This window comes from Lepidochelys olivacea (assembly GCF_965140295.1).
Source record: "Lepidochelys olivacea isolate rLepOli2 genome assembly, chromosome: 5".
In the NCBI taxonomy this organism is placed as follows: Eukaryota; Metazoa; Chordata; order Testudines; family Cheloniidae; genus Lepidochelys; species Lepidochelys olivacea.
Genome location: NC_140415.1, coordinates 25,137,077 through 25,161,541, shown reverse-complemented (window position 1 = coordinate 25,161,541; position 24,465 = coordinate 25,137,077). Strand labels below are relative to the sequence as shown.

At 44.2% G+C, this 24,465-nt stretch overlaps 1 protein-coding gene across 13 annotated transcripts in view; it reads left to right on the top strand.

The window, feature by feature from the left end:
• PRLR (prolactin receptor) overlaps window positions 1–13,419 on the top strand; it is a 318,467-nt gene extending 305,048 nt beyond the window's left edge. For all 13 annotated transcript variants that reach the window (XM_084628839.1, XM_084628836.1, XM_084628834.1 and 10 more), the window contains 5 exons: window positions 2,441–2,610; window positions 4,364–4,505; window positions 5,396–5,495; window positions 10,130–10,199; window positions 11,090–13,419. In XM_084628839.1, coding sequence (XP_084484965.1) covers window positions 2,441–2,610; window positions 4,364–4,505; window positions 5,396–5,495; window positions 10,130–10,199; window positions 11,090–12,109 — 1,502 coding nt within the window. In that variant the 3' untranslated portion in view covers window positions 12,110–13,419. The remainder of the gene's footprint in view (window positions 1–2,440; window positions 2,611–4,363; window positions 4,506–5,395; window positions 5,496–10,129; window positions 10,200–11,089) is intronic.
• The last annotated feature ends 11,046 nt before the right edge of the window (window positions 13,420–24,465 follow it).

The window sequence follows — 24,465 nt, the reverse complement described above, 5'->3', positions numbered from 1 at the left end:
CCCAGCCAGAGCTTTGTCAAGCCAGGCCTTAAAAACCTCTAAGGATGGAGATTCCTTTTTTCCATTTTTCACCAAAAAATGCAGATTTGGGTTGACTGAAACAATTTGCAAATTCAGGTCAATTTCTGCAAATTGTTTTGGTTAGAAAAAATATTTTAAAACTTGGATATATCAAAATGGTTTGTTTCAACATTTCCAAAACAAAATGTTTTGACTTTTAGTTTCAGACAGATGTTTCATTTCTGAATTTCCCTCAATTTTATTTTGAAAAAAATTAAATATCTTTTAAAAACCTCAAAATTGAAATAAATCATTTAGTTTGGGTTGGCTAAAACATTTTGGTCAACCCAAAACAAAACTTTTTTCAACATTTCATTTCACCAAAAAATTCAAAACATTTTCATTTTGGGTTGACCTATAACAACTTTTTTTTTCAATTTTTCATTTGGCAGTTGAACAGAAAATTGGTTATTCAGATAGCTCTAGTTGAGTGGTTACATTCCATGCAAGTCTTTGACCATTTTTTAGTTTCTGTTACCTGCTATATTTCCTGAATGCCCCAGAAGTAGAAAACAGGACAGAAATGGCATTTGATATTATTCGCGTATCAACAAACGTACATATTTCACACATACATGTACCAAATACAGTATGTTCCGCTAAAAGAAAAGGAGTACTTGTGGCACCTTAGAGACGAACCAATTTATTTGAGCATAAGCTTTCGTGAGCTACAGCTCACTTCATCGGATGCATACTGTGGAAAGTGTAGAAGATCTTTTTATACACAGAGACCATAAAACAATACCTCCTCCCACCCCACTCTCCTGCTGGTAATAGCTTATCTAAAGCTTATCACTTTAGATAAGCTATTACCAGCAGGAGAGTGGGGTGGGAGGAGGTATTGTTTCATGGTCTCTGTGTATAAAAAGATCTTCTACACTTTCCACAGTATGCATCCGATGAAGTGAGCTGTAGCTCACGAAAGCTTATGCTCAAATAAATTGGTTCGTCTCTAAGGTGCCACAAGTACTCCTTTTCTTTTTGCGAATACAGACTAACACGGCTGTTACTCTGAAACCTGTCAGTATGTTCCGCTGTTTCAAACATTTGGTACAATTATAAGGCAGTACACCCCTTCCTTAGAGTTTGGTTTATCCCAAAGTTTTAATTTCCAGAGACGGTCTAAAAGTGTTAGTTACTTAGAAATGAGCACCCATGTAGGAGCACATAGGGATATTTTGGTTTTTTATTTCTATTCAGTTGAGCCCTGGGAAACACCAAAAACCATTTCAATTCTGCCACTACAGAAGCTGAGGTCAAGTTGATACTCCCACTAACAGTCCCTAGATTTGAATGTCTGGGGTCATGGTGTTATCAATAGAGAGTGTCCTCTACTCTGGAATTTGCTTTCCCATCAGGTCCAATAGAGCTTGAGTCAGTTGCTCTTTGGGTCATCGTGTGAGGCCCATTCTCTTCTCAGGCTTTTGCCTAAGAGAAGTAACTGGGCAAGTATTCGGTTTATTTCATGGGAAAGAGTGTTTAAGAGTACATCTATCTTAGAAAAATTTAGTACCAGTTTGCCAGAAGTGGTGTAGCTGCCTAGGTGCTAGAAACCGTGTAAGTACTACTACTGTAGACATGGCTATGGTATTTTTACCACCATGTCATGAATACTTACTCAGTGCAGGTTTTTTTGGCATATTGGTAAAAATGCCTGAATCTGTCTACACTAGCCATTTGAAACGATGCAGCTGCAATGCTGCTGATTGGTGCTGGAATTTGGATTCAATTATTGCTAGTGTAGAGAATGCCTTAATGTTTATACTGGCCAGCGACTCAGGTATTATTTTTAAATACTGCATATGCACATGGAGACTGTGCTCTTGGGTTTTCTGAATTTTATGTGAGAGAGGTCGCTATGTAAAATATTACCTACTTAATCACTTAAATCTGCTACTTTTACGCATTCAGAGATATATCTGCTGACTTCCATGACAATAGATTTTTACTATATTTTACTCCCACTAGCTATGTTGTCTCTTCAAGGTTATGAGGGAGAGAGGTAACAGTAACACAGCAAACAATAGTGCAGCAAAAAATAATTTTCAGTTTTAATTGTTATCAGTCCATAATATTACAAATATGCATTGAACTCAATGCATAAACTATTCTGATTGCTTCGAATTCGTGCATTCATGCTACCGTGCATTTCCAAAAGGTTATTAATCCCCTTTATCACAATAACAGAAAGAGTTATAACAAACCTGACAGTTGCAGGTAGCAGATGAATATAAAACACTCCCAATTTAGAATTCTCTACTCACTTTTCTTACATCAATTGATGGCATTTTACATCCACCCTGCAGAAGTGTAAATTACTTCCCAAGGTGCAAGGCAAAGGTGATTAAAACCCTTCATCTCTGATCTCTCCCTTGTACAGTTCAGCCAGACCCTCCTGTGAACCTGTCTCTAGAAGTAAAAAAACAAGTAGATGGAAAACCATATCTGTTGTTGAAATGGTATCCACCTCCACTGGCTGATGTCAAATCTGGGTGGCTTACTCTTGAATATAAGTTGCGACTAAAACCTGAAGAAGGGGAAGAATGGGAGGTAAGATTTTCCTAGCTGGTCTTCTCTTGTCAATTATATTATATCCATGAATGTAACACACCAGACACCATCAAAAATTCAGCATTACCAAAAGTTGCCTTATAGTGCTATATGAGAGATTGCAGTATTTTCCTACACCTAGAGAAGAAAATAAAGTGGTATCTCAGATACCTCTGTGTGGTAACCAGTGGCAAAAATATTTGACTGTACATTAACTGTATTATCATCATACTCTTTAAATTGTCAGTCCTAGTTTAACCGTGTTCTAGATATGGGTTTGATTGTTGTTGTTCACCATGATAATCTATTCTAAACCACAGACATAAAATTTCTAACAGAAAGCTCAGTACCAATCTCTGGTAAAATTATCCGAAACTATTTCCATCCATGCAAATGATCATTAGATTCTATTGGCAGGCTATATAATGACAGTGTATGCACAAGCCTTTACCTCTTCCTGTCCTTAAATCTGGGGACATTTTGTTTGGGTTCCAAGCTCACAACTCTTTCTTCTGCCTTCGCTACTCACTTGAGCTCTGCTCAGAGTTCATCTTTGGTCCGCCATCAGATATTGCTCCTCCAAAATGCTGCCTCTCTCTGTTGGCTTGTGTTGCTCTTTTCAATATTCTCTAAACCCTTTCAAGTTTCACATTTTCAAAATGCAAAACTCAGAATGAATTTTTTTTAACTGAGTTCCCCGCATCACTAGAGGACATCCTCTTCCCCACCACCTTCATCATCTACTGGATCCTTCCTTGTTTTTCATATTCATAAACCAAAATAAATAAAACCTGGGAGAAGGGGAGATCCAGTCCTGATGTGTTTTCACAATAGTTTCACTTAAACATTGCACTAGAGCTAAAATTCTTTCATAGATATTTTTTTTTATTTTAGATATTTAGGTCAGAAGGGACCATTATGATCATCTAGTCTGACCTCCTGCACAACGCAGGCCACAAAATTTCACCCACCACTCCTACAAAAAAAAAAATCTCACACCTATATCTGTGCTATTGAAGTCCTCAAATCGTAGTTTAAAGACTTCAAGGAGCAGAGAATCCTCCAGCAAGTGACCCGTGCCCCATGCTACAGAGGAAGGCGAAAAACCTCCAGGACCTCTTCCAATCTGCCCTGGAGGAAAATTCCTTCCCGATCCCAAATATGGCGATCAGCTAAACCCTGGGCATATGGGCAAGATTCATCAGCCAGATACTACAGAAAATTCTTTCCTGGGTAACTCGGATCTCACCCCATCTAATAGCCCATCACAGGCCATTGAGCCTATTTACCATGAATATTTAATTACCAAAACCATTTTATCCCATCATACCATCTCCTCCATCTTTCTCACAGCATTATACTAGAAAACTGATAAATGGCTATTTAATAGATGGTCCATTATTCTATACCCATATTGCAATTCTTATGTTGCTATCTAGTTTCAGTATTGTTCATTTTACACTCCCATTACTTTGTCAACTTTCTAAATAGCCTAAAATTTTTATAGCAAAATGCCTCAGGGATGCAACCCCATGCTCTGGATGTCCCGAAGTCTCTGACTACCAGATACTGGGATGGGATGACAGGGGATGAATTGTTCAATAATTGCCTTGTTATGGTCATTCCCTCTGAAGTATGTGGCATTGGCCGCTGTCAGAAGACAGGATATTGGCTAGATGGACCATTGGTCTGACCCAGTATCGCCGTTCTTATGGTCTCAGTTTTTATGGGTTTTGTGTTCTTTATTCTTCAGACAATTTTTGTTGGACAACAAACACAATACAAGTTGTTTAGTTTAAATCCAGGAAAGAAATACATTGCACAGGTACACTGCAAACCGGACCATGGAGAATGGAGTGAATGGAGCTCAGAAAGTTATATTCAAATCCCCAGTGGTGAGTTGTTTGATCCTCCTTTTATTAATTATTTTTAAATGGAAGTGAATTTAGTACATTAGTTAGCTGCCCCACTAGCAGCCCTGAAGACTGAAGTCCTGTATTACCCACAGGATAAATAAAACATTGCTAAGGTAGCAGAAGTGGCAGATTCCCTACACCATGCTCTCAATTTGCCTCAGCCTTGATTACTTCCGAGTAAGAAGGTGGTTCATTCTCCTTACCCATTTAAGCATTGGCCACTCCGCTGAATCTGCCAGCCAGGGTGCTGTTTAGTGCCTTTTATTATGGTGGTTTTGATATGTGGATACTTGTCCATTGTGAACAGCACGAAGATTACTGTATAAGACACCAAACAGCCATTAACATCAGATGGTAATAGTTCTTAGTCACTGCCTACAGAGGTTGTATTTGAACTGGCCTAAAGGTATAAAGCTTCGTGTACCATTAGAAATTCTCAAAGCCATCCAGTAGTTGCCCCCTCCCTATCATTTCATTAATTATATTATACAGGACTTGACAATGAAATGACTAAACTATTCACAAAAACAGATCTATGCATGGCATAGATGCTGCCCTTGCTTCTCTGTCCTGTGTTGGTGTATCTTGCTGTGGCAAAATTTACCCTCCTTGTGTACTTTTTACTCTTATAGGATTTTTCTCCTAGGCATTTTATTTCCTGTGCTGTGCCATCAGGTGAAAAGCACCTAAATATCAAGCACCAATATGATGCAGGAGATCAGTATGTAGTAGAGATGGTCTCAAGCCACAAAACTGAGTTTGGGGGGTAGGCCCATTTTAAAGATAGGTGCCATTTGCAACATTTTTATCACCCACTTTTTAGCTGCTAGACTGTATGCAATTTAAGCATTCCTGCTTGTATTTTCCAGACATAGAATTGAAGGATGTGATTGTCTGGATCTTCGTGGCTGTATTATCATCTGTCATTTGCTTAATCATTATCTGGACGATGGCTTTGAAAGGCTTTAGGTAAGTCACTGCCTTAGTGTTTGTATTAAATCTAAAGGATTTAGTTAATTACCTTTAAAAATAAGCTTTTAACATTTGTTTTAATTTTCCATTGTTTTTATGGTCTGTTAGAAGCTTATCAATAAATAATTAGATTCTGAACTAATGTAAATTTAACTTCACTGGAGCTATGCCTATTTACATTGACTGAGAATCTAGCCTTGAGCTTCCTGTTTAGTTTTTCCTAGTTCATTTGGCAAACATTGTATTATGTAGTATTTCTACTTCTGTGTGCGCCTTCTATTTTGGCTTTTTGTTTCTTCCTCACATGGCTTTTTGTTTATTTCTCACCCCAGCAGCGTGAAGTGCCTAGTGCTGGAAATAGTGTTTACTGGTTAGCTGCTGTCGCAAAGCGATATCTGTAACTTATATTATTTTTCTAGTGAGACATAGTGAAATGGTGGCACTTTTTTTGTTGTTTGTTTTCACTATGGAGTGTTTTTCTTTTGAATAGATATTTAGAACCAATAGTGCCTATCAGTGCCTGTGCTGGGCTTTGCAGACCCACAGTGCCCCAGGGAGAGTTGTGCTTTGATAAACTTTGGGCAAGTGCCTGGCGTTGTCTCCTAGTTCTACCCCTCCCTGTTCCCTTTGGGGCACTATGAGGGCGTTTGGGGGAGCTCAAGGAATGCTTCCTTCAACTACGGACAGAGATTGCAGTTGTGATTGTGACAGGCTCTTGCATGGGGGAAATCTCCTCCCACCCACTTAGACACTAGCTGGCCATTAGAGGTTGAGCCCTGGTCTATCCTAAAAACGCATGTCAGTTTAACTATGTCACTGAAAGTGTGGCAGTTATACTGACTGAACTCCTGATGTAGGCAGTGCTATGTCAATGGGATGGCTTTGCCTGTCGACATAGCAAACGCCTCTCGGGCAGGTGGAGTACCTGCACCAATAGGAGAAGCTCTCTGATCAGCATAGGTAGTGTCTTCACTAAGGGTAAGTCTACACTACAAAATTAGCTCGAATTTATAGAACTTGATTTTTTAGAAAGCAATTTTATACAATCGGTTGTGTGTTTGTTCCCACACTAATGCACTAAGCGCATTAAGTCAGCAGAGGGCGTCCACAGTACCGAGGCTAGCGTTGACTTTCGGAGCGTTGCACTGTGAGTAGCTATCCCACAGTTCCCGCAGTCTCCGCCGCCCATTGGAATTCTGGGTTAAGCTCCCAATGTCTGATGGGGCAAAAACATTGTCGCAGGTGGTTTTGGGCACATGTCGACAGTCGCTCCTCCCTCCAGGAAATCAACGGCAGACAATTGTTTTGCGCCTTTTTTCCCGTGCGGGCGCCATACTGATTTCAGCAGACAGTGCAGTAGGACTGCTAATTGTCATCGTCATCCACCTCTTCTGCTGCCACTCTGCTCTCCTGATGCTATGAATCCACCTCGCAGGTCCTCTATATGACCATCGTCATCCACTGCTTCCGCTCGCACCCTGCTCTCCTGGTGGTCTTGCAGGGTCACTTCCGCTGCAACTCTGCTTGGCTGCTCTTGTCTCACCATACCACGGCAAGCGTGCAGCCCGCTCAGCTGTTGTGTCTTGGCAGCAGACAGTGCAGTAGGTCTGCAAAACTGGTCATCCAACCACCGCTTCCCTTGCAACTCTGCTCTCCTGCAGACGACACCATACCATGGCAAGCATGGAGCCCGCTCAGATCACTGTGGCAGTTACGAGCATTCTAAACACCTTGCGCATTATCATGCAGTATATGCAGAACCTCTCCCCCCTTCAATCACCGCTTGCAGAAACAATAAAGTCATTGTTGTTTCAAATCCATGCATTCTTTATTAATTTGTCACACAAATAGGAGGATAACTGCCAAGGTAGCCTGGGAGGGGGGGTGTGGAGGGAAGGACAAGGCCACACTGCACTTCAAAACTTATTGAATGCCAGCTTTCTGTTGTGTGGGCAGTCCTCTGGGGTGGAGTGGTTGGGTGCCCAGAGGGCCCCCCCTCCAAGTTCTTGGGCGTCTGGGTGAGGAGGCTATGGAACTTGGGGAGGAGGGCAGATTGGTTATGCAGGGGCTGCAGTGGCAGTCTGTGCCTTTCCTGCACCCCAACCATACGCTGGAGCATGTCAGTTTGATCCTCCAGGAGCCTCAGCATTGCATCCTGCCTCCTCTCATTATGCTGCCACCACCTTTCCTCTTGATCCTGCCACCTGTCCTCTCGCGTGTCCCTCCTGTCCTCATGTTCATTTTGTGCTTTCCTGGACTCTGCTATTGTCTGCCTCCACGCATTCTGCTGGGATCTTTCAGTTTGGGTGGACAGCATGAGCTCAGAGAACGTTTCATCACGAGTGTGTTTTTTTCGCCTTCTTATCTGCACTAGCCTCTGGGATGGAGATGCTAGTGGCAGCATTGAAACATTTGCCGCTGCAGGAGGAAAAAAGGGAGAGTAAAATTGAAAGAGACACATTGGCCTTTTAAAAGTATGGGCTGATGTTTTTGGGTTAACGTGCAGCATAAACCCAACTAACCCCCTCACACACACCCAATTCTCTGGGATGATCGCTTCACCCCTTCCCCCACCACGTGGCTAACAGTGGGGATGATTTCTTTTCAGCCACAGGCAAACAGCCCAGCAGGAATGGCCACCTCTGAATGTCCCCTTAATAAAATTCCCCTGTTTCAACCAGGTGACCATGAATGATATCACTCTCCTGAGGATAACACACAGAGATAAAGAACGGATGTTGCTTGAATGCCAGCAAACAACAGGACCACACACTGCCATGCTTTGTTATGCAATGATTCAAGACTACGTGCTACTGGCCTGGCATGGTAAAGTGTACTACCATGGAGGACGCAATGAGGCTGCTCTCCCCAGAAACCTTTTGCAAAGGCTTTGGGAGTCCCTCCAGAACAGCTTCATTGAGATGTCCCTGGAGGATTTCTGCTCCATCCCCAGACACGTTAACAGACTTTTCTAGTAGCTGTACTGGCCACGAATGCATCCCAAGTCTTCGGGGCAAATTAATCATTCAACACGCTTGCTTTTAAACTGTGTATTATATTTACAAAGGTACACTCACCAGAGGTGCCTTCTCCGTCTTCAAGGTCCAGGAGCCCTGGTTGGGAGGGTACTGTCTCCAGGGTGATACACAGTTCCTGTCTGTCAGGGAGAACAGTTTCTCTGCTTGCCTGGTGTGTGCTATCATCTTCCTCGTCCCCAAAATCCTCATTCCTGTTGCGAGAGACTCCCTTGCAGGAGTCCACATATAGGTGTGGGGTAGTTGTAGGGGCACCCCCTATAAATGCATGCAGCTCATCAAAGAAGCGGCATGTCTGGGGCTCTGAACCCGAGTGGGCGTTTGCCTCTTGGGATTTTTGGTAGGCTTGCCTGAGCTCCTTCAGTTTCACACAGCATTGCTGCAGGTCCCTGTGGTAGCCTCTGTCCTTCATGCCCTTGGAGATTTTTTCAAATGTTTTGGCATTTTATCTTTTGGAACAGAGTTCTGATAGCACGGATTCGTCTCCCCATACAGCGATCAGATCCAGTACCTCCCGTTCGGTCCATGCTGGAGCTCTTTTGCTATCTGGGACTCCATGGTCACCTATGCTGATGAGATCTGCACGATCAGCTTGCCCTGCTGGTCAAACAGGAAATGAAATTCAAAAGTTTGCGGGGCTTTTCCTGTCTACCTGGCCAGTGCATCCGAGTTGAGAGTGCTGTCCAGAGCGGTCACAATGGAGCACCGTGGGATAGCTCCCGGAGGCCAATACGGTCGAATTGTGTCCACACTAACCCAAATTCAACCCAGCAATGTCGATTTCAGCGCTAATCCCCTCGTCGGGGAGGAGTACAGAAATCAATTTTAAGAGCCCATTAAGTCGACAAAAATGGCTTTGTTGTGTGGACGGGTGCAGGGTTAAATCGATCTAACGCTGCTAAATTCAACCTAAACTCGTAGTGTAGACCAGGGCTGAATGCTAAAGTTGTGCTGCAAGTGTAGACAAGCCCTCAGATTATTCCCCTGTGAACTGGAACTGTTTAGTGATTGAAAAAGCACATTAGCCTGAGGCCTGGGCACACTATTTGAAGTTTAAGACTTGTGCCAAAATCACAGATTACAATCAGAGTGAATTTTAATTACTCCATTCAGTTTCAGTTGAATAGTGCATTTTTCTTCAGTTGCATCATCAAAATGTTGTGTAGTGTTGCTGTATGGTTTTAGCAGCTGCTGTGGTCCACACGTGAGATAGCTGCATTTCAGCACCAAAATGATGTTAGGTGCCGTACTATTCCAAATGTTTGTAATAATAGAAATAAGTGATTCTGACAATGTATATCACTTACAGTGGTTGTCATCAAATTTTTTTACATTTCCAGTTTATAAGTAATTACCTTCACAACAGTATTTGTACTATTCCCTTTCCTGTATAGATATGTAAGGCACTTTAAAATGTTTACTGAGCTATACCTGGCTGACGCTGTCCTGGGAAGGGGTTACACAGTGGGCTGGGGTCTAATAAGAAAGGTATCAAATACATTAGAAATGTTTGAACTGGTATTGAAATAGGCTAGCAGTTCAGGCAATAGGGTCTGTGCGTTCACTTCTTATGTTCTCTGCCTTTGTTTTTTTCAGTATGGTAACCTGCATCTTACCACCAGTCCCAGGGCCCAAGATAAAGGGACTTGATACACATCTGCTAGAGGTGGGTATTACTAAAGAATATAGTGGAATTCAGTGCTACATACTTTGCCAAGCTTTGTAATAATGAATGCAACAAAGATGGCATTTGCATTTAATACTGGAACAAGCCTAACTAGGTACTTTATAGCTTAAATTTGTTTGAGGAATAAGTAAAATGGCCAGGTTGATTATATGGACAGGACATGCCTTTAAGCTACTGCCTTCACTGGGGGGGGGGGGTGGATTTGAAGAGGGGTACCAGCAGTTACTCTCAGAGGCATTTTCAGAGTAGCAGCCGTGTTAGTCTGTATTCGCAGAAAGAAAAGGAGGACTAGTGGCACGGGTAGAATTTCTGGAGGCAGAGGACAGTGAGGATCAGCAACTGATGCCAAGTCATGAAAAAGGTCACCCCAGTGGCTGTCATAATGCCTCCTAGAGCACCAGGGGCACTTAATGCCTGAGTGACTCTTGTCAGCTCTTTTTTTTAGGATACAGTATATGCTTCCCACAATGCTCTGCTGTCCAGTGGAGAAGAGGTGGCTGGGCCATAGTCTTCCATCATCCTGTCCTTCCCCTCCCCATGGCTGCCTAGTACCATTGTCATCACTAGATTCCCCTGGTCCTTTTGTGCCATAAGCACAAGTTTTGGGGCTATCTGGCCCCTGAACAAGGGGTTCACATGAGGTGCTTGTAGGCTCCCACTATGTTTTGTACCAAAACAAGGTTAGGTTCAGAGTAGCCTTAACCGTATAACTGCACACGTTACAGCAACTGCAGCATTCAAGCATGTTTTCCATGTTATAGGTGTAGACTAATCACTGCGGTCAGGGTGGGAGAGAAATACTAATAACTGATAAATCTTACAGTTGGCCACAAATGCGATTGTAATGTATATTGTTATTATCCCCTCAGACAGGGAGGTCCGATGAGTTTTTGAGTGCTCTGGGTTGCCAAGACTTCCCTCCAACATCAGACTGTGAGGACCTACTGGTAGAATTTCTGGAGGTAGATGACAGTGAGGATCAGCAACTGATGCCAAGTCATGAAAAAGGTCATCCCAGTAAAAATATGAAGTTAGCACACAAGGAAACAGACAGTGACTCAGGGAGAGGGAGCTGTGACAGCCCTTTCCTGCTCTCTGAGAGGAGCAGGGAGCCCAGAATTCCTCCATCAGCATTTCAAACACCAGATATCAGTGAAATTCCAGAAAATAATGCGAGAAAAAGCAGCTGCAGAATTCAGAGCACAGACCTAAAAGAGATTATACCTTATTTTAGCATTGGTGGTGCAAAGTTATCTACAGGGCCTGGAGCTCAGCTACCTAACAACCAGACTCCTAAATGCTCCTACCACAACATTACGGATGTTTGTAAGATAGCCATTGGCACCATGAATGTGAATGTTTCATCAGTTTTGGGGGGAAATGAAGAAAATCAGTCACAATATTCTAAACCCACTGAAACCATCAGTGAGGAAAAACTGGACAAGAAAGGAGAAGTGGAGAGCTTGCACTCCAGAGTTAACCAAGACAGAATGCAATTGCTGCCCAATGAGAAGTCACCTTTTTTGTCTGCGAAACTAATGGATTATGTAGAAATTCACAAAGTCAACCAAGACGGGGCGTTAGCTGTATTACCGAAACAGAAAGAAAATAGTGGCAAACCTGAAAACTGTACTGTCCCTGGAACCAGCAAGGAATATGCAAAGGTCTCAAGAGTTGTGGACAACAGCATTCTAGTAATAATACCAGTTTCAAGAGTTCAGACCACACCTATGTTTCAAGAACCTCTGAAGGAATCTGTTCAGAACCTTCAACAGAGTCAAACAGAGAAAAATATGAGCCATTGTTTTACAGCTCCAAGTGAGTGCAAAATAGACACTGGTGGATTAGATTACCTCGATCCAACTTCTTTTATGTGCTCCTTTAATTAATTGAAAGTTTGATTATCCTTCTTCAGGTAACACTACAAAGTAAATTAAATCCAATTAAAATGGAATGTTCTTGGGTTACATAGAATTACATTACTAAAGCTCAATTGTAGCTCACACCTTTCTATGTTTTCTACTAGCTGATTGCAGAACAAATTTTTTCATTTTCTAATTGTGATTTATAGATTTTCTTCTGTTAATAGTTATGTACAGTAAAACAAAAGCACATGGCATGGTTTCTTGGAAAACCCTTACAAATTGGGGTATAATAAAGAGAAAAAAGGGATTTGTAGGTTTATGTAATTAGAATAAATAAACCTCAGATCATTAAAATAGCTTTTCAATTTAGGGAGAAAGGACAAAGAAGTGGATATTTTGTGCCATGGAAAACTACATTGTAAACAAAATTATTGAACTTTGCATTTCTTCTGTTATTTGATGAAAACTAGCCAAATATTGCAGGTTCAACAAAGATACAAAATTTGGGGAGGTCGGTCAGTATACCATGAGTAAGGCTAAGATTTTGTCACGGATATTTTTAGTAAAAGTCATGGACAGGTCACGGGCGATAAAGAAAAATTCACAGAAGCCATGACTGTCCATGACTTACTAAAAATGTCCATGGCAAAATGGGGAGCTGCGGAGTCCCCACACCACCCACATGGCTGGGCAGCTCAGAGCTCCAGGGGCCCTTACCACCCATGGGGGCTTGGGGCTCCAGGGTCCCCCACTGCCTGCGGTGGATCAGAGATCCCAGGGGCCGCAAGCTGAGGGGTACCTCCACCACCCTCGGGGGGGGGGGGCAGAGGGACCCTGCAACTCCCAGCTGCTGTGGGCTGAAGTCACAGAGGTCTCTGGAAGTCCAGGATTCCGTGACTTGCGCAACCTCCGTGACAAAATCGTAGCTTTACCCATGATTGTTCATACAGTTCCTAGACCATGTATACTTCTGATGAACTACTATGGCATACAGTGTATTTTTTCTTAATGAATTCTAAACACTGGTATAGGTTTTTCTATTATATATTTTTTTCAATCCTAAAAAAAAAGTTAGTTTTTTGGATGTTGACGATTTCATATATAAAAGATAATACTGTATGTTAAAGTAACAGTAGCAAAGCAGTAAATTATTCTCAACATATTTTCCTGCTTCCTTTCAGTATGATGAATAAACTACATCCCACCCATCTCTTAGCCAAATAGAACTAAACAATGTTCACTTTTATTGAAAGGAAAGAACACTATTTGATAGACTGCCTTATTGTACATAATATAAAAATCTACTTTAGTAAAAGCCCATGAGTTCAACAATGTATTTTTGAAGACTATTTTTCTAAAGTAAAAATAAAATATTTTCTAACTTCCCAGAACTATTTACCTACCTGACAACTTCACTGATTTTTTCTGCTAATGCAGGAAGAGGTGATAAGAAGTGAAGCTATCATTTCAATAGTGAAACACCAAAATAACTAAAGGAGACTTGTAGAATAATGAAGGATATGAAGTAACTTTTGAATATATATTTCTAATCGACTGTAGATGTAATACAATGAATTGAGAATTAGTTAGTCCATTTATTTTATCAACTATTCCTGTAAAACTAAGTGGAATGTTAAGTTTTGGGGGCTCTGTCCCTCCCTAAATTGCTGTCTTCCTGCTGGCCTGTGGACTGTTCCATACAAGTAACTGTGTAAAGTCAATCCGCAATGGAATGACATCCCCCTACATCCTAACACAAAAGATAGGCTTTTCCCTGAGCCAGGGAGGACATTTTAAAGAAGTTACGTTTGCCAAAATGGATGTCTCCCTGTCCAAGCTCAATAGGATGAAGAGCCATGACCCCTGACGTCAAAGAGCCTCTACTCTGCTAAAATTAAGAAGGAGGAGGGGTCATAGATTTGGTCTGGGGCAGTTCCCCCCCCTAATGAAAATGGAGCAATAGAGCCTTCTGCCATTGCTAGTAACTGAGGCTGGCAGGAAGCAGCCCAGTCACCCCAAAATGACAACTGGAAATAATGGCACTCCTTTTCTGGCCCTCTGCCACCGCCGCAAGAAAAGCTTTATTTTCTAAAGGAAAATACAGTCAAATGATGATGTATTTGTCTCCCTTGCAATTGGGCTAAGTACAGAATATACTTAGCTAAGTAACATCCATAGGTATAGTGGCCCAGTGAGATGGGGAAGAAGGTCAGGCTGACGATAGCGCATTGTGTTGTGCAAGTGATGGGAAACATATTTACAGGACATGCACACACCTTCCCCATCCCACCCCTTCCCCTCAACAGTTCTGGAGTTTTCCAGTAGGCACCTTTTTGGGCTTGTGCACTGAGCCAGCTGCTTAGCCAACATACAGAAGGCCACATCTAACAGAGCCCACACATACTACCTTCGGGCCATAGGAAAGCCCCTCTTTGTTCATCTGTCTACTTAACTCTGACACAGTAAGACTTTGGAGAGGCATTAATTGTAAAAAGAACACAATGTTATGTAGATATCAAATACACTGTGTGTGTCTGTCTCTGTCTGTCTGTCTACACAGTGATCACCCTTAAACTATTTTACTTTGTTGTGGATAACTAGATTACTTTACTGCAGTGTTTGCAGTATTTTCTCTACATTGTATAGGGAATGCCATGATTATTGCAGTGAAATTATCTATTATCAAAAAGAAAAGTTGAATGTTTTTTGGGGGGGAGCAGGAAGGATGCACACTCGGTTAATACACAATGACCATATCTGTCTCTGTTTGAAAGTTCTTTATCTGGACTTCAGTTTCCTAACTGTGGATCTGGTACAGTCAGTTCCGATCAGACACTCTCCTTTTGTTATTACTGATAGTCATACCTAAGCCCCCAAAAAATTATTAAGTATATTAGGGCCAGATTCTCAGGCTCACTCTAGGCCCTATGTGTCTTATAGTAAAAAGGCAGGTTGCTCAGCCTGTAGATTCCCCTTACATAGGGGAAATCTCTGGAGTAACATTCAGTTAGATAGCATAGGGGGTACAGCCAGGGGAAAAGCGATGTGCCTCTGGTCCTAAGAAGTCATTGTGTCCAGACAATCAGTCACAACTTAGAGCAATCTTTAGCCTTCTCGAAATTTCATTATGAGTTCAGTCAGTCCATATCCCAAGGATCAGGGTTTTATACTCACTGCTCACCTCTGTTTCTGTACTGTGCATTGCCTGGCTGGACCAGATAATCTGGATCATTATGATTTTCTGGGCTAGGTCCATTCTAGTTCCAACATCCCTCTGTTAATTTGAAGAACTTGAGATGATAAGGCATTAAGAGACGTATTTTCAGAAACTTGACACATGCAAACCCCAAATTGCCATGAGGAGAAAAATGGGCATTTTTGCCTATAAATACAGCTTTGTACACACATAAAATGGAGGCCCTTTTGAACATTTGGTCTAAAATACTTGTTGTGATGCAAACAAGGTGCCCAATCTCTCTCTCTCTGTGGGAGATCTCATATACAGATAAACAGACCCAATGGCCCAAACCCAAAGGGAGCAGACGGACCATGACTGCTATTCCATACATCAGTTGGCAGAGCAGCTGTGGAAGGACTGCAGTGCTGCCTAAAGCAAGTCCAAGGACATAGATTCTATCCTGCTTCCCCCCACCTCATGACACCAGATCACTGTGGCTTTGTTCAAAGAGGTTAAATTTCAGCTTAAGTGAATAAGCACTCTCCCTGGCTGGTTTGAAGCAGCTAGAGTCTAATTCAGTCTAAATACATCTCTTGAGTGAATTGTTCGAGTTTCCTTTTTTTGAGGAAGCGAGCGGGGGAGATGTTAGATAATTAAATAAGGGTGTTCATTTGGAAAATCATTTGCATATAAATTCTCAATTCCATGTATGTGTGTATATATGCACACATTTAAGTAGCAATTTGATTTTAAATAATAATTCTTCTTCTCTGGATGTGTACCTTCCAAGAGCCAATGGAGTTGTGCAGAACATCATCCTCGAATTTGATCCGTTGACATTTGGAAAGTACATGTGCACATGAAGTTGAGAATAAAAAAAATATTCTTCAGTCTGATACTCATATTTATGGCTCTTTGGATGTTCAGTCATTTAATCTTCATAATTTCAAATAGGATTTTTATTTACAGCTGTTTAAGGAATATGTTCTCATGTGGGAATAAAATGAGATTATATTACAAGCAGTGGTGAGCTGGAGCCGGTTCACACCGGTTCACTGGAACCGGTTGTTAAATTTAGAAGCCCTTTTAGAACCGGAGGGGATCTGGGGCGGGGGGGGGCGCGAGGAGGGCCGCCCATGCCGCAGCAGGTAACCTGGGAGGCATGCAGGGGAACCGCTCCCCACCCCAGCTCACCTCTGCCTCCCTGGGCCTGAGCACGAAGCCGCCACCTGCTTCTCAGCCCTCCCAGGCTTCCCATGCAAACAGCTGATTCGCAGGAAGCCGGGGGGTGGAGAAGCAGAGCGGGGCGGCGTGTTCAGGGGAGGAGGTGGAGCAGAGGTGAGGTGAGCTGGAGCCGGGCGTGGGGCGGGGAGCTGCCGGTGGGTGCTCTGCACCCACCAAATTTTCCCCATGGGAGCTCTAGCCCCGGAGCACCCACGGAGTTGGCACCTAAGGCGCCACTTTTGATATGATCAGTGGGGGGAGCAGCCGCTCCCTCTGTTCCCCCCTACCTACACTCCCCCGCCCCTAGGAGCCAGGGGGACCTGCCGGATGCTTCCTGGGAGTTGCCCCAGGTAAGCACAGCCAGGACTCCCCACCTCGCCCCCCCCCCCCGGCAGGTCCCTCTGGCTCTTAGGGGCGGGTTGGGCACCCACTACAGTGGCCCACGAGACCCTCCTGCCCGGTTCTGGGGGCAGTCAGGGGAGGGGGATGGATGGGGCAGGGGTCCGGGGGGGGAGTGGCGTCAAGATACGCGGGGGATTGGATGGGGCAGGAATCCTGGAGGGTGGGGGTGGGCAACGACCCCCTCGTGGGGTGAGGAGGGAACCAGCTGTTAAGATTTTGGCAGCTCATCACTGGTTACAGGTACCTATAAATCAGGTTTCTGCAAAGGCACCTTACACTAGCCTAGAATAAGACTTCTCACATCACCTCTGATAGACAGACAGATGGATGAACTACCTACTAGAATTCTTCCCAATAAATAGCCCTCCAGCAGTTGCTTTGCTATTCAGATCTCTCTCTTGGAAAGATGGTCAAATAGGCTCCATGCTTTTTCTATGTCACGTCTGTGAATATGTTAGATCAATAGTGCACTACTTTTTAAATAAAGTATAAGCTCTAAAATGAAAGCATAAAGGCTCCACTGAAAGATGCTAATTTGTTTTCTAAAAATACACTAAATTATTTTTAAATGTTTTTAAAATTAACTACCTCCCCTTTGGGCTAAAAACAGTTTTATAAATAAAAGATCTACTTTCCTTCAGTATTGAAAAAGATGATGTCTTATGCTTTTAAATTTTCTAATTAGGCTGTTTTTGTTTTAGCAGACACATTTTTGATGTATGGCCCTGTATTTTCTGTGTAATGTTTGGTGCTTTTAAGTAGTTGTCTATGTGCTTTAGTGAATTTGGGACATGTGGTCTCAAAACTACCTGTCACATGAAAAATATGATCTCTGAAGAGTGCTCTTTATGATGAAATAATCCTTTACAGTCATATTACATACAAATGTACATATCTGTCCATAAACAGTACAAATATGGGAAAGTATGTGTCTATAGAACAAAACTGAATAACAAACCTGTAATCATAATGCATTTGTGTTGAAGCAGTGAATTCTATGTAAATGCTTTGATTTATGTCTGTCTAGATAGCTTGAACTACAAATGCACGGTAGCTTTACACTATTATTCAAATATTTAAAGTACAGGAACAGCAGTTAATTAAAAGTGAATATTCAGCTTTTACTTTCCAACCACTAAAGCACTGTGCATGTGGAGTTCTCATTAGGAAGCCAGCTAATGTGCTTAGTCATTTTTCATTAACTTTAAACAACTTGAAAGAGTTATACAGGGAAACCAAAGTAACCTTGGCCAGTTAATGGATAACATATGTCCTTTCTAAAGCCATAGTCATGTTGAAATCAAGCACATGTCATGTTTTTAGGCTCCATATTTTCAAAGGAATCACTACCTCTGGTTTTTTTTCTCCCTTTAAAAAGGCAAACAGAAGCATTTCACTTGAAGTGTCAAATTGGAAATAATTATTGTAGCAAATACAAAAAAAAAAAAGCCATCTTATGTTACAGTTGCTTTTGTTGTATGACAGCCTGTCATGGAGGCACCATTAAAAACCATTTAATCTGTTGCATTAGAACAATTAAAATAGATTATTATGGATACATAGTGAGTGAGGTGGGATATTTGTGTGAAAAATTACATGTCTTTTCAGTTCATTGGAAGGCCCAGACTGGTGTGCTGGGCATCTGCCATGTTTCTGGTGTGTCAGTCTCTTTCCTGGGCTGTGTGGCCAGTTAGCTGGTCACTGCTGCTCCTTTACCGGTGCCCAGCTCATCAAAGGTGAGTGAACTGAGTGGTTATAGATATTCAGGTTCTAGGTCAGACAAATTGACCTGAGCATTTATCATAGTGTTTGCTGTGCTCAGACACCTGCTGCTAGGTTGAACCTCTTCAGCCCTTACCCTCTCACTATGTGGTAATGGAGAATAGCCACCCCTTTCCCAACAGTGAACTCGCATCTCCTCCACCAACACCACCAACCAAAAAGCAAGACCCTTGGCTCCCTTCTGATTCCCATACCTATGGAGGTGAGAAAGGGGGGCTGTATTTCCTTGCTTGGGATTGAGGTAGAAATTCCTGCTGCTGTGGCTCCCAAGAGTCTCAAGACTCTTGTGGTATCAACAGCTACATCTCTTCCCTCCATTTTCTCTAGACCAGGTACCTGCAGGATGCGATGAATACATGCTAGGTAGGGGTTAGAAATAAGTGATGCATAAGAGTTGTTGCAAGTGAGTAGAATGAGAGAAGAGTGCAAATACGAGTGCTGGGCAATGCGGAATGAGTGAGTGGATGACTGAAACGGTAGGATATACTAGAGCGGGGGTATGTCTACAGTTCGAGCTAGAGATGTAAAATTCAGTTCAAGGAGGCATCATGCACTACTGTACTCAAATTAGGCAGGAGGGGCTAGCTGCCTGAGTACGTACCTACCGTCTTGGATGGGTGCATCCTCAGGGCGGCTAGTCCCTGCTGTCATTCGTGCTGTGACAGCTACACTATTTTTAGTGTAGCTCCATCAGTGCTAGCACAGGTATGTCTCCTCGAGCTGGAAATTACAACTTCCTGCTCCAGCACAGACGTACCCACGAGAGAGGAAGTGACTGAGTAGGATAGTGGTGAGAGTGACTCGGGAAAGTTGGAAAGTGCATGAGAGGTGAAAAATGGAGGCAGAAGAGGACAAGGGAAGAATGAGAAGAGGGAACACTACTAAACGAGTTTGAAAGACAACATTATGGAAGGAGAGAAGTACAATACAGGGAAAGAAAGAATGGAACAGGAATAATGAAAAGGGGATTATTAAACATTAAGAAATTAGATGTTAGAAAACAGACAAAAATTCAATGGAAAAGAGACACCAAAACATAAAATAAAATGAAATAAAAAGTGACAAAGAAAAGGGAAGAGAAGGGATTAGACATTGCTATGGATAATGAGAACATCTACAGCTACATTAGATAGTATAAAATATATAAGGGATAGAAGCCCTCATGTTTCAGGGCCTAGTATAACAATAACCAGTCAGATTTATGAGGAAACTTTCCCTCTGGGTTAGTTATTCCATAATGATCCTCTCAGGGGTTTCTTGCACTTCCCTCTGAAGCATCTGATACTAGCCACTGTCAGAAACAGAATACGGGAAGAGCTGGACAACTGGTTTGATCCAGTCTGGGAGTTCCTATGTTCTGAATAAGAACAAATGCAAGGGAAATATAGTGGGCCAATTTTTGCAACTTTACTCGTTTGCATCATTAATTAAACCACACACCCTATTTTAACTCTAACGTTCTTGTTTCTCTTAAGTTGTATTCCTTTTTGTCAGTCAAAGTATGTGGCATCTTCTCAGCCTCAAGCAGTGAAAGACTGATGATTCCACTAAACAGGCCATTGAAGTGAAAAGGAATCATTTGATTTTTCCTGTGACAATATACAAATCAGGTATCTTCTAAAGCAGAAAAGATTCATCTTGCAGATAAATTTTCAAAGTTGAGAGGTATGCGATGGAAATACGATTTTATTCCCATTCAGCAGAGTCATTCCTATAAAAATTCCTATACCCAAACTTTTGGTGGGGCCTAATGAAAACAATATGCTAAAAGTTAGGCTTACAATACGCACTGCATTGTTGCATGTTGAAGATGCAGGGGCGAAGGGAAAGACTGTTTTCTCCCCTTCTTCCTTCCCCCCCCACCAAGGGTGAAAGCCCAGATAACTACCTGTGATGCTACTAGCCCTTTGGCTTTCTCCTGTCTCAGAGACTTGCTCTTTATTTAAATGGATCTTCTTCATTGGTGGGTGATGCTGCTCTTAGGACTCCCTCATCCTGAGAGCCCCCAACTCTCACTGAAGTCAATAGGAATCAAGGGCTCTCAGAAACTTCCAGGCAAGTATCCTATAGTAGTGAATTCCCTAAGCTAAACCAGGAAGACTAGTGGCATTGATTGATTTTTACAGGCTGCTGGAAATCCTTGTAGAAATCATTTCTAGAAAATATCCCATATGGCTCACACAAGATAGCACGTCTGAAAACAATCTGACCCTTTTGTTAAGCCCCACAATGATGCATCCACCTTTTACTAGCATTAGTAAACATGCATGGAGTAGAATGATATTGGGCCATGTTCCTTAATGATGATGTTATGGTGCTTTGGCTACTAATTCATTCTCCTTCACGCCAAAGGGAAAGGAAAGTCACCCCTCTTAGGGTCAGATATACCCAGACTGACATTCTTGCTATTGCTGCTGCTTTTGCTATTACTGCTCATTGTCCATCTTGGAAAACAGTCTTTCCAGCATGACTACAAATGCCATTTTTTGTTCTGGTTAACAGCTGCATCAATCCCATATATGAGTTACATTGCTCAGGGCTTGTCTACACTTACCAGAGGACTGACGCTGCAGCGATCGATGCATCGGCGGTTGATTTAGCGGGTCTTCTGGCGGTCGATTTAGTGGGTCTAGTGAAGACCCGCTAAATTGACCACTGATCGCTCCCCCATCGACTCCTGTACTCCACTGGATCAAGAAAAGTAAGGGGAGTTGACAGGAGTGGACCCCACAGTAAGTAGATCTAAGCTAAGTTGATTTGAGTTATGCTATTCACGTAACTCAAATTGCATAGCTTAGATCTACTTTTCCCTTTAAGGTAGACAAGGCCTCAGAGATACTCAGTGTCGTGTATCTGGGATTCTGAAACTTCCTTCTTGGTACTTAATAGATTTAGTTTTGAGTCCATGTTTAAAATGTAGCAATTCTGTGAATGCCAGTGTGAATGAATACTGTCCATAAAAAATAACTAATAAACTTTATGGTAGCTAAAAATGTCTATTTTCTCAAGCTTCTCACATGTCATTGTTTGGGCGCAGAACAGAGGGAGGCTGCAGAATATCTGTTTCTTGCCCAATTCCTGCTTGATGCGTCACATCAACAGGTCTCTTTAAGAAACTGTGGCAAATTGCCAGCACTACTTTGATGGGTCTCGCACTTTCTCTTCTTGGGGAGAGTTCAGGGCACCATTTCTCGCCCCTGAACTGGGGTATTAACTGCCCCACTAGTGTTCTAGAGGAGGGAAGTGGAGAGGGAGGGACCCAGGCCCGCCCTCTATGCCGGGTCCCAGCCCAGGGGCCCTAGGGATAGCAGTAGATCGCTTGAACTAGCGGTTCCTTCCCCTGGACTACTTTCCTCTCCTGCCCTTCAGCTTATGGGGCTTCCTTCCCTCCCTCTGCAAAAACCAGGTGTCCCTTTACCTAGAGTCTTGGTCTTCTTAGCCCACCGCAGCACTTCTCCAAACTCTCCTCTGCTTCCCTCCAAACTGCTCTCTGCTCTAACACCAATCCACTCTGCTTCAACTCCTCCAAACTGCTCTCTGCTCCAACACCAATCCACTCTGCTTCAACTCCTCCTCTTATCTGATTGAAGGAGGGGGGTTTTATCAGGTGACTAGCTTCAGGTGCTCTAATTGGCTTCAGGTGCTTTAATTAATCTATAGCAAACTTTCTTCCCTCTCCAGGGAAGAAGGTTTCCTTCTACACTCTCCTGCTGCCCTCTGGCCTGGGCTTTCCTTGCTTTTTGCCCCTGCTGTAGTTCCCCCGCCCCCCGTGACCGGGCCAGACACTTTTTCTTAATTTTGTTTTGTTTTGTTTTTTGCTGCCGTTCTAGTGCTGGTTGGCTGCCAGCTTGCCTGCCAGCCCCCCCATGCCTGCCCTTGGACGCTGCTATTGCTTCAGCTGCAACCCCCGGAGAAGCGGGGGAGGACTGCCGATCCGCTCCCCGGAGGAGGGGAGTGGACGCCCCCAGACCCAACCGTTTTGCTGTTTGTTTGTGGACCCGCAATTAATCGTCTTCTTATCTTTGCTTGGCATTTTTGGAATGCTCCACAAAGACCGGGAGAGAAGACAGCTGACAAAGACATCGCCCGGGGAAGTTACAAATCATCGTGGAGGGGGTCATAAGACTGAGTAACTTTTGAACTGTACTCTCGTGTGGGGGGAGTTTGACTGTGTCTTACCTGCATTTGTAGGGGCACAGGGGTGTGGCACAAAGCTGCCCCCCGATCCATCGGTGCCCCCCCCCAACACTACTACAACCGTCATGGCCCCCCCCGCCATCCATCCCTGCTGGCAACCTGCCATCTGCCTCTAGCCTAAACTGCTTGCTTTGAATTCCATCACCCGGACCAGACACAACAGCCGACCAAACGAGACTCTTTGGATAAACGCATGTGGGTCCACGTTCCCCCACCACCACCCCCGGACTACCCACCCCACAGTTTGCCCCTACTACCTGACCCCAACTCCTGTTTCCTTCCCCTGTCCAGTCCGACCCATTTGGCCAGCCCCTGCCTGCAGCCCAACAGGGAGAAGTGGTTAATCTGCTTCCCCCTCTCCCCTCCTCCTTCTGGTGTCTCCCTGTCTCTCCCTGCTCACAATGGCGGGCAATGAGAGGGGTGAGGTCCCTCTAACAACCTCAGTTGCCCCTCCCCCACCTACCCCCCTGCCCAACCCCCCAGCCCTCCCTCCCCCACTGCTGTCAAAACATCTGCCACCGCCCCCACTGGGGCATCGGCAGCAGGAGGCACCCGGGCGATTACTGCTGCTGCAACGTCCACCACCCCCCCAGATTCTAGGAAAACCCCCCCAGTTGGCCGGAAAGGCCAGGGTGTGAAGAAAGGAAAGGGCCCCGCTAAAACCACCAGGCCCTCCATGGCAGGGGCTGCCTCCACCGCTGTGGCCTCGTCATCGACCATGGCATCCCTCCCCACTGTTCCCTCCACCAGCTCTGCGAGCATCCCTCCCCCGGCCCCCAGGATGTATGCCCGGGTGGTGGCACCCCCCCCCACCTGCCGCCTCGTCATCTCGCCCACCCACCGCCTCCGCTACCATCAATAGCGGCCGGGGCCCCTTTCCCACCATGACCAGGAAGCACGGTGTCCATTGCCTTCTGGTGGAGACATACGTGCAGGCGTTGGCGAGGGTGGTAGGACCCATGGCTATCGTGGCGGCCTCCAAAATGTACGGGAAGGTCATCTTTTTCTTAGCATCGGAGGCTGCCGCCCAGGAGGCAGTGGAGAAGGGCCTGGCAGTGGGGGGGGGGTCTTTGTCCCCCTGGAGCCGCTAGAGGACCTGGGCGTTCACCTAGTCCTCACCTCCGTCCCTCCCTTTCTACCCAATGCCACCCTGTTACCCGCTCTCTCCACCCTGGGGAAACTTGTTTCTGTCATCAGCCCTCTCCCGTTGGGCTGCAAGGACCCCACCCTCCATCACGTCCTTTCGTTCCGCTGGCAAGTGCAGCTTCTACCGCCGCCGGCAGCGCATGACGGAGAGGCGCTCAAGGGGTCCTTCCTAGTCCCCTACCAGGGAGCCCGCTATCAGGTCTTTTACTCCACAGGAGAAGCCCGGTGCTACCTCTGCCGCTCAGCGGGGCATGTCCGAAGAGACTGCCCTTTGACCCAGCAGGGAGGGGAACCCGAGACCCAGCAGGACGTCGGCTCCGTCGTTGCCGACGCCCCTGGCCGCCCAGCACCTGAAACCACCTCTCTTCCTGCTCAATCCACCGCTGCTCCCGTCCGGGCCCAAGAGACACCTCCCCTGCAACGCCCAGACGAGCAAGGGAATCCCACCCTT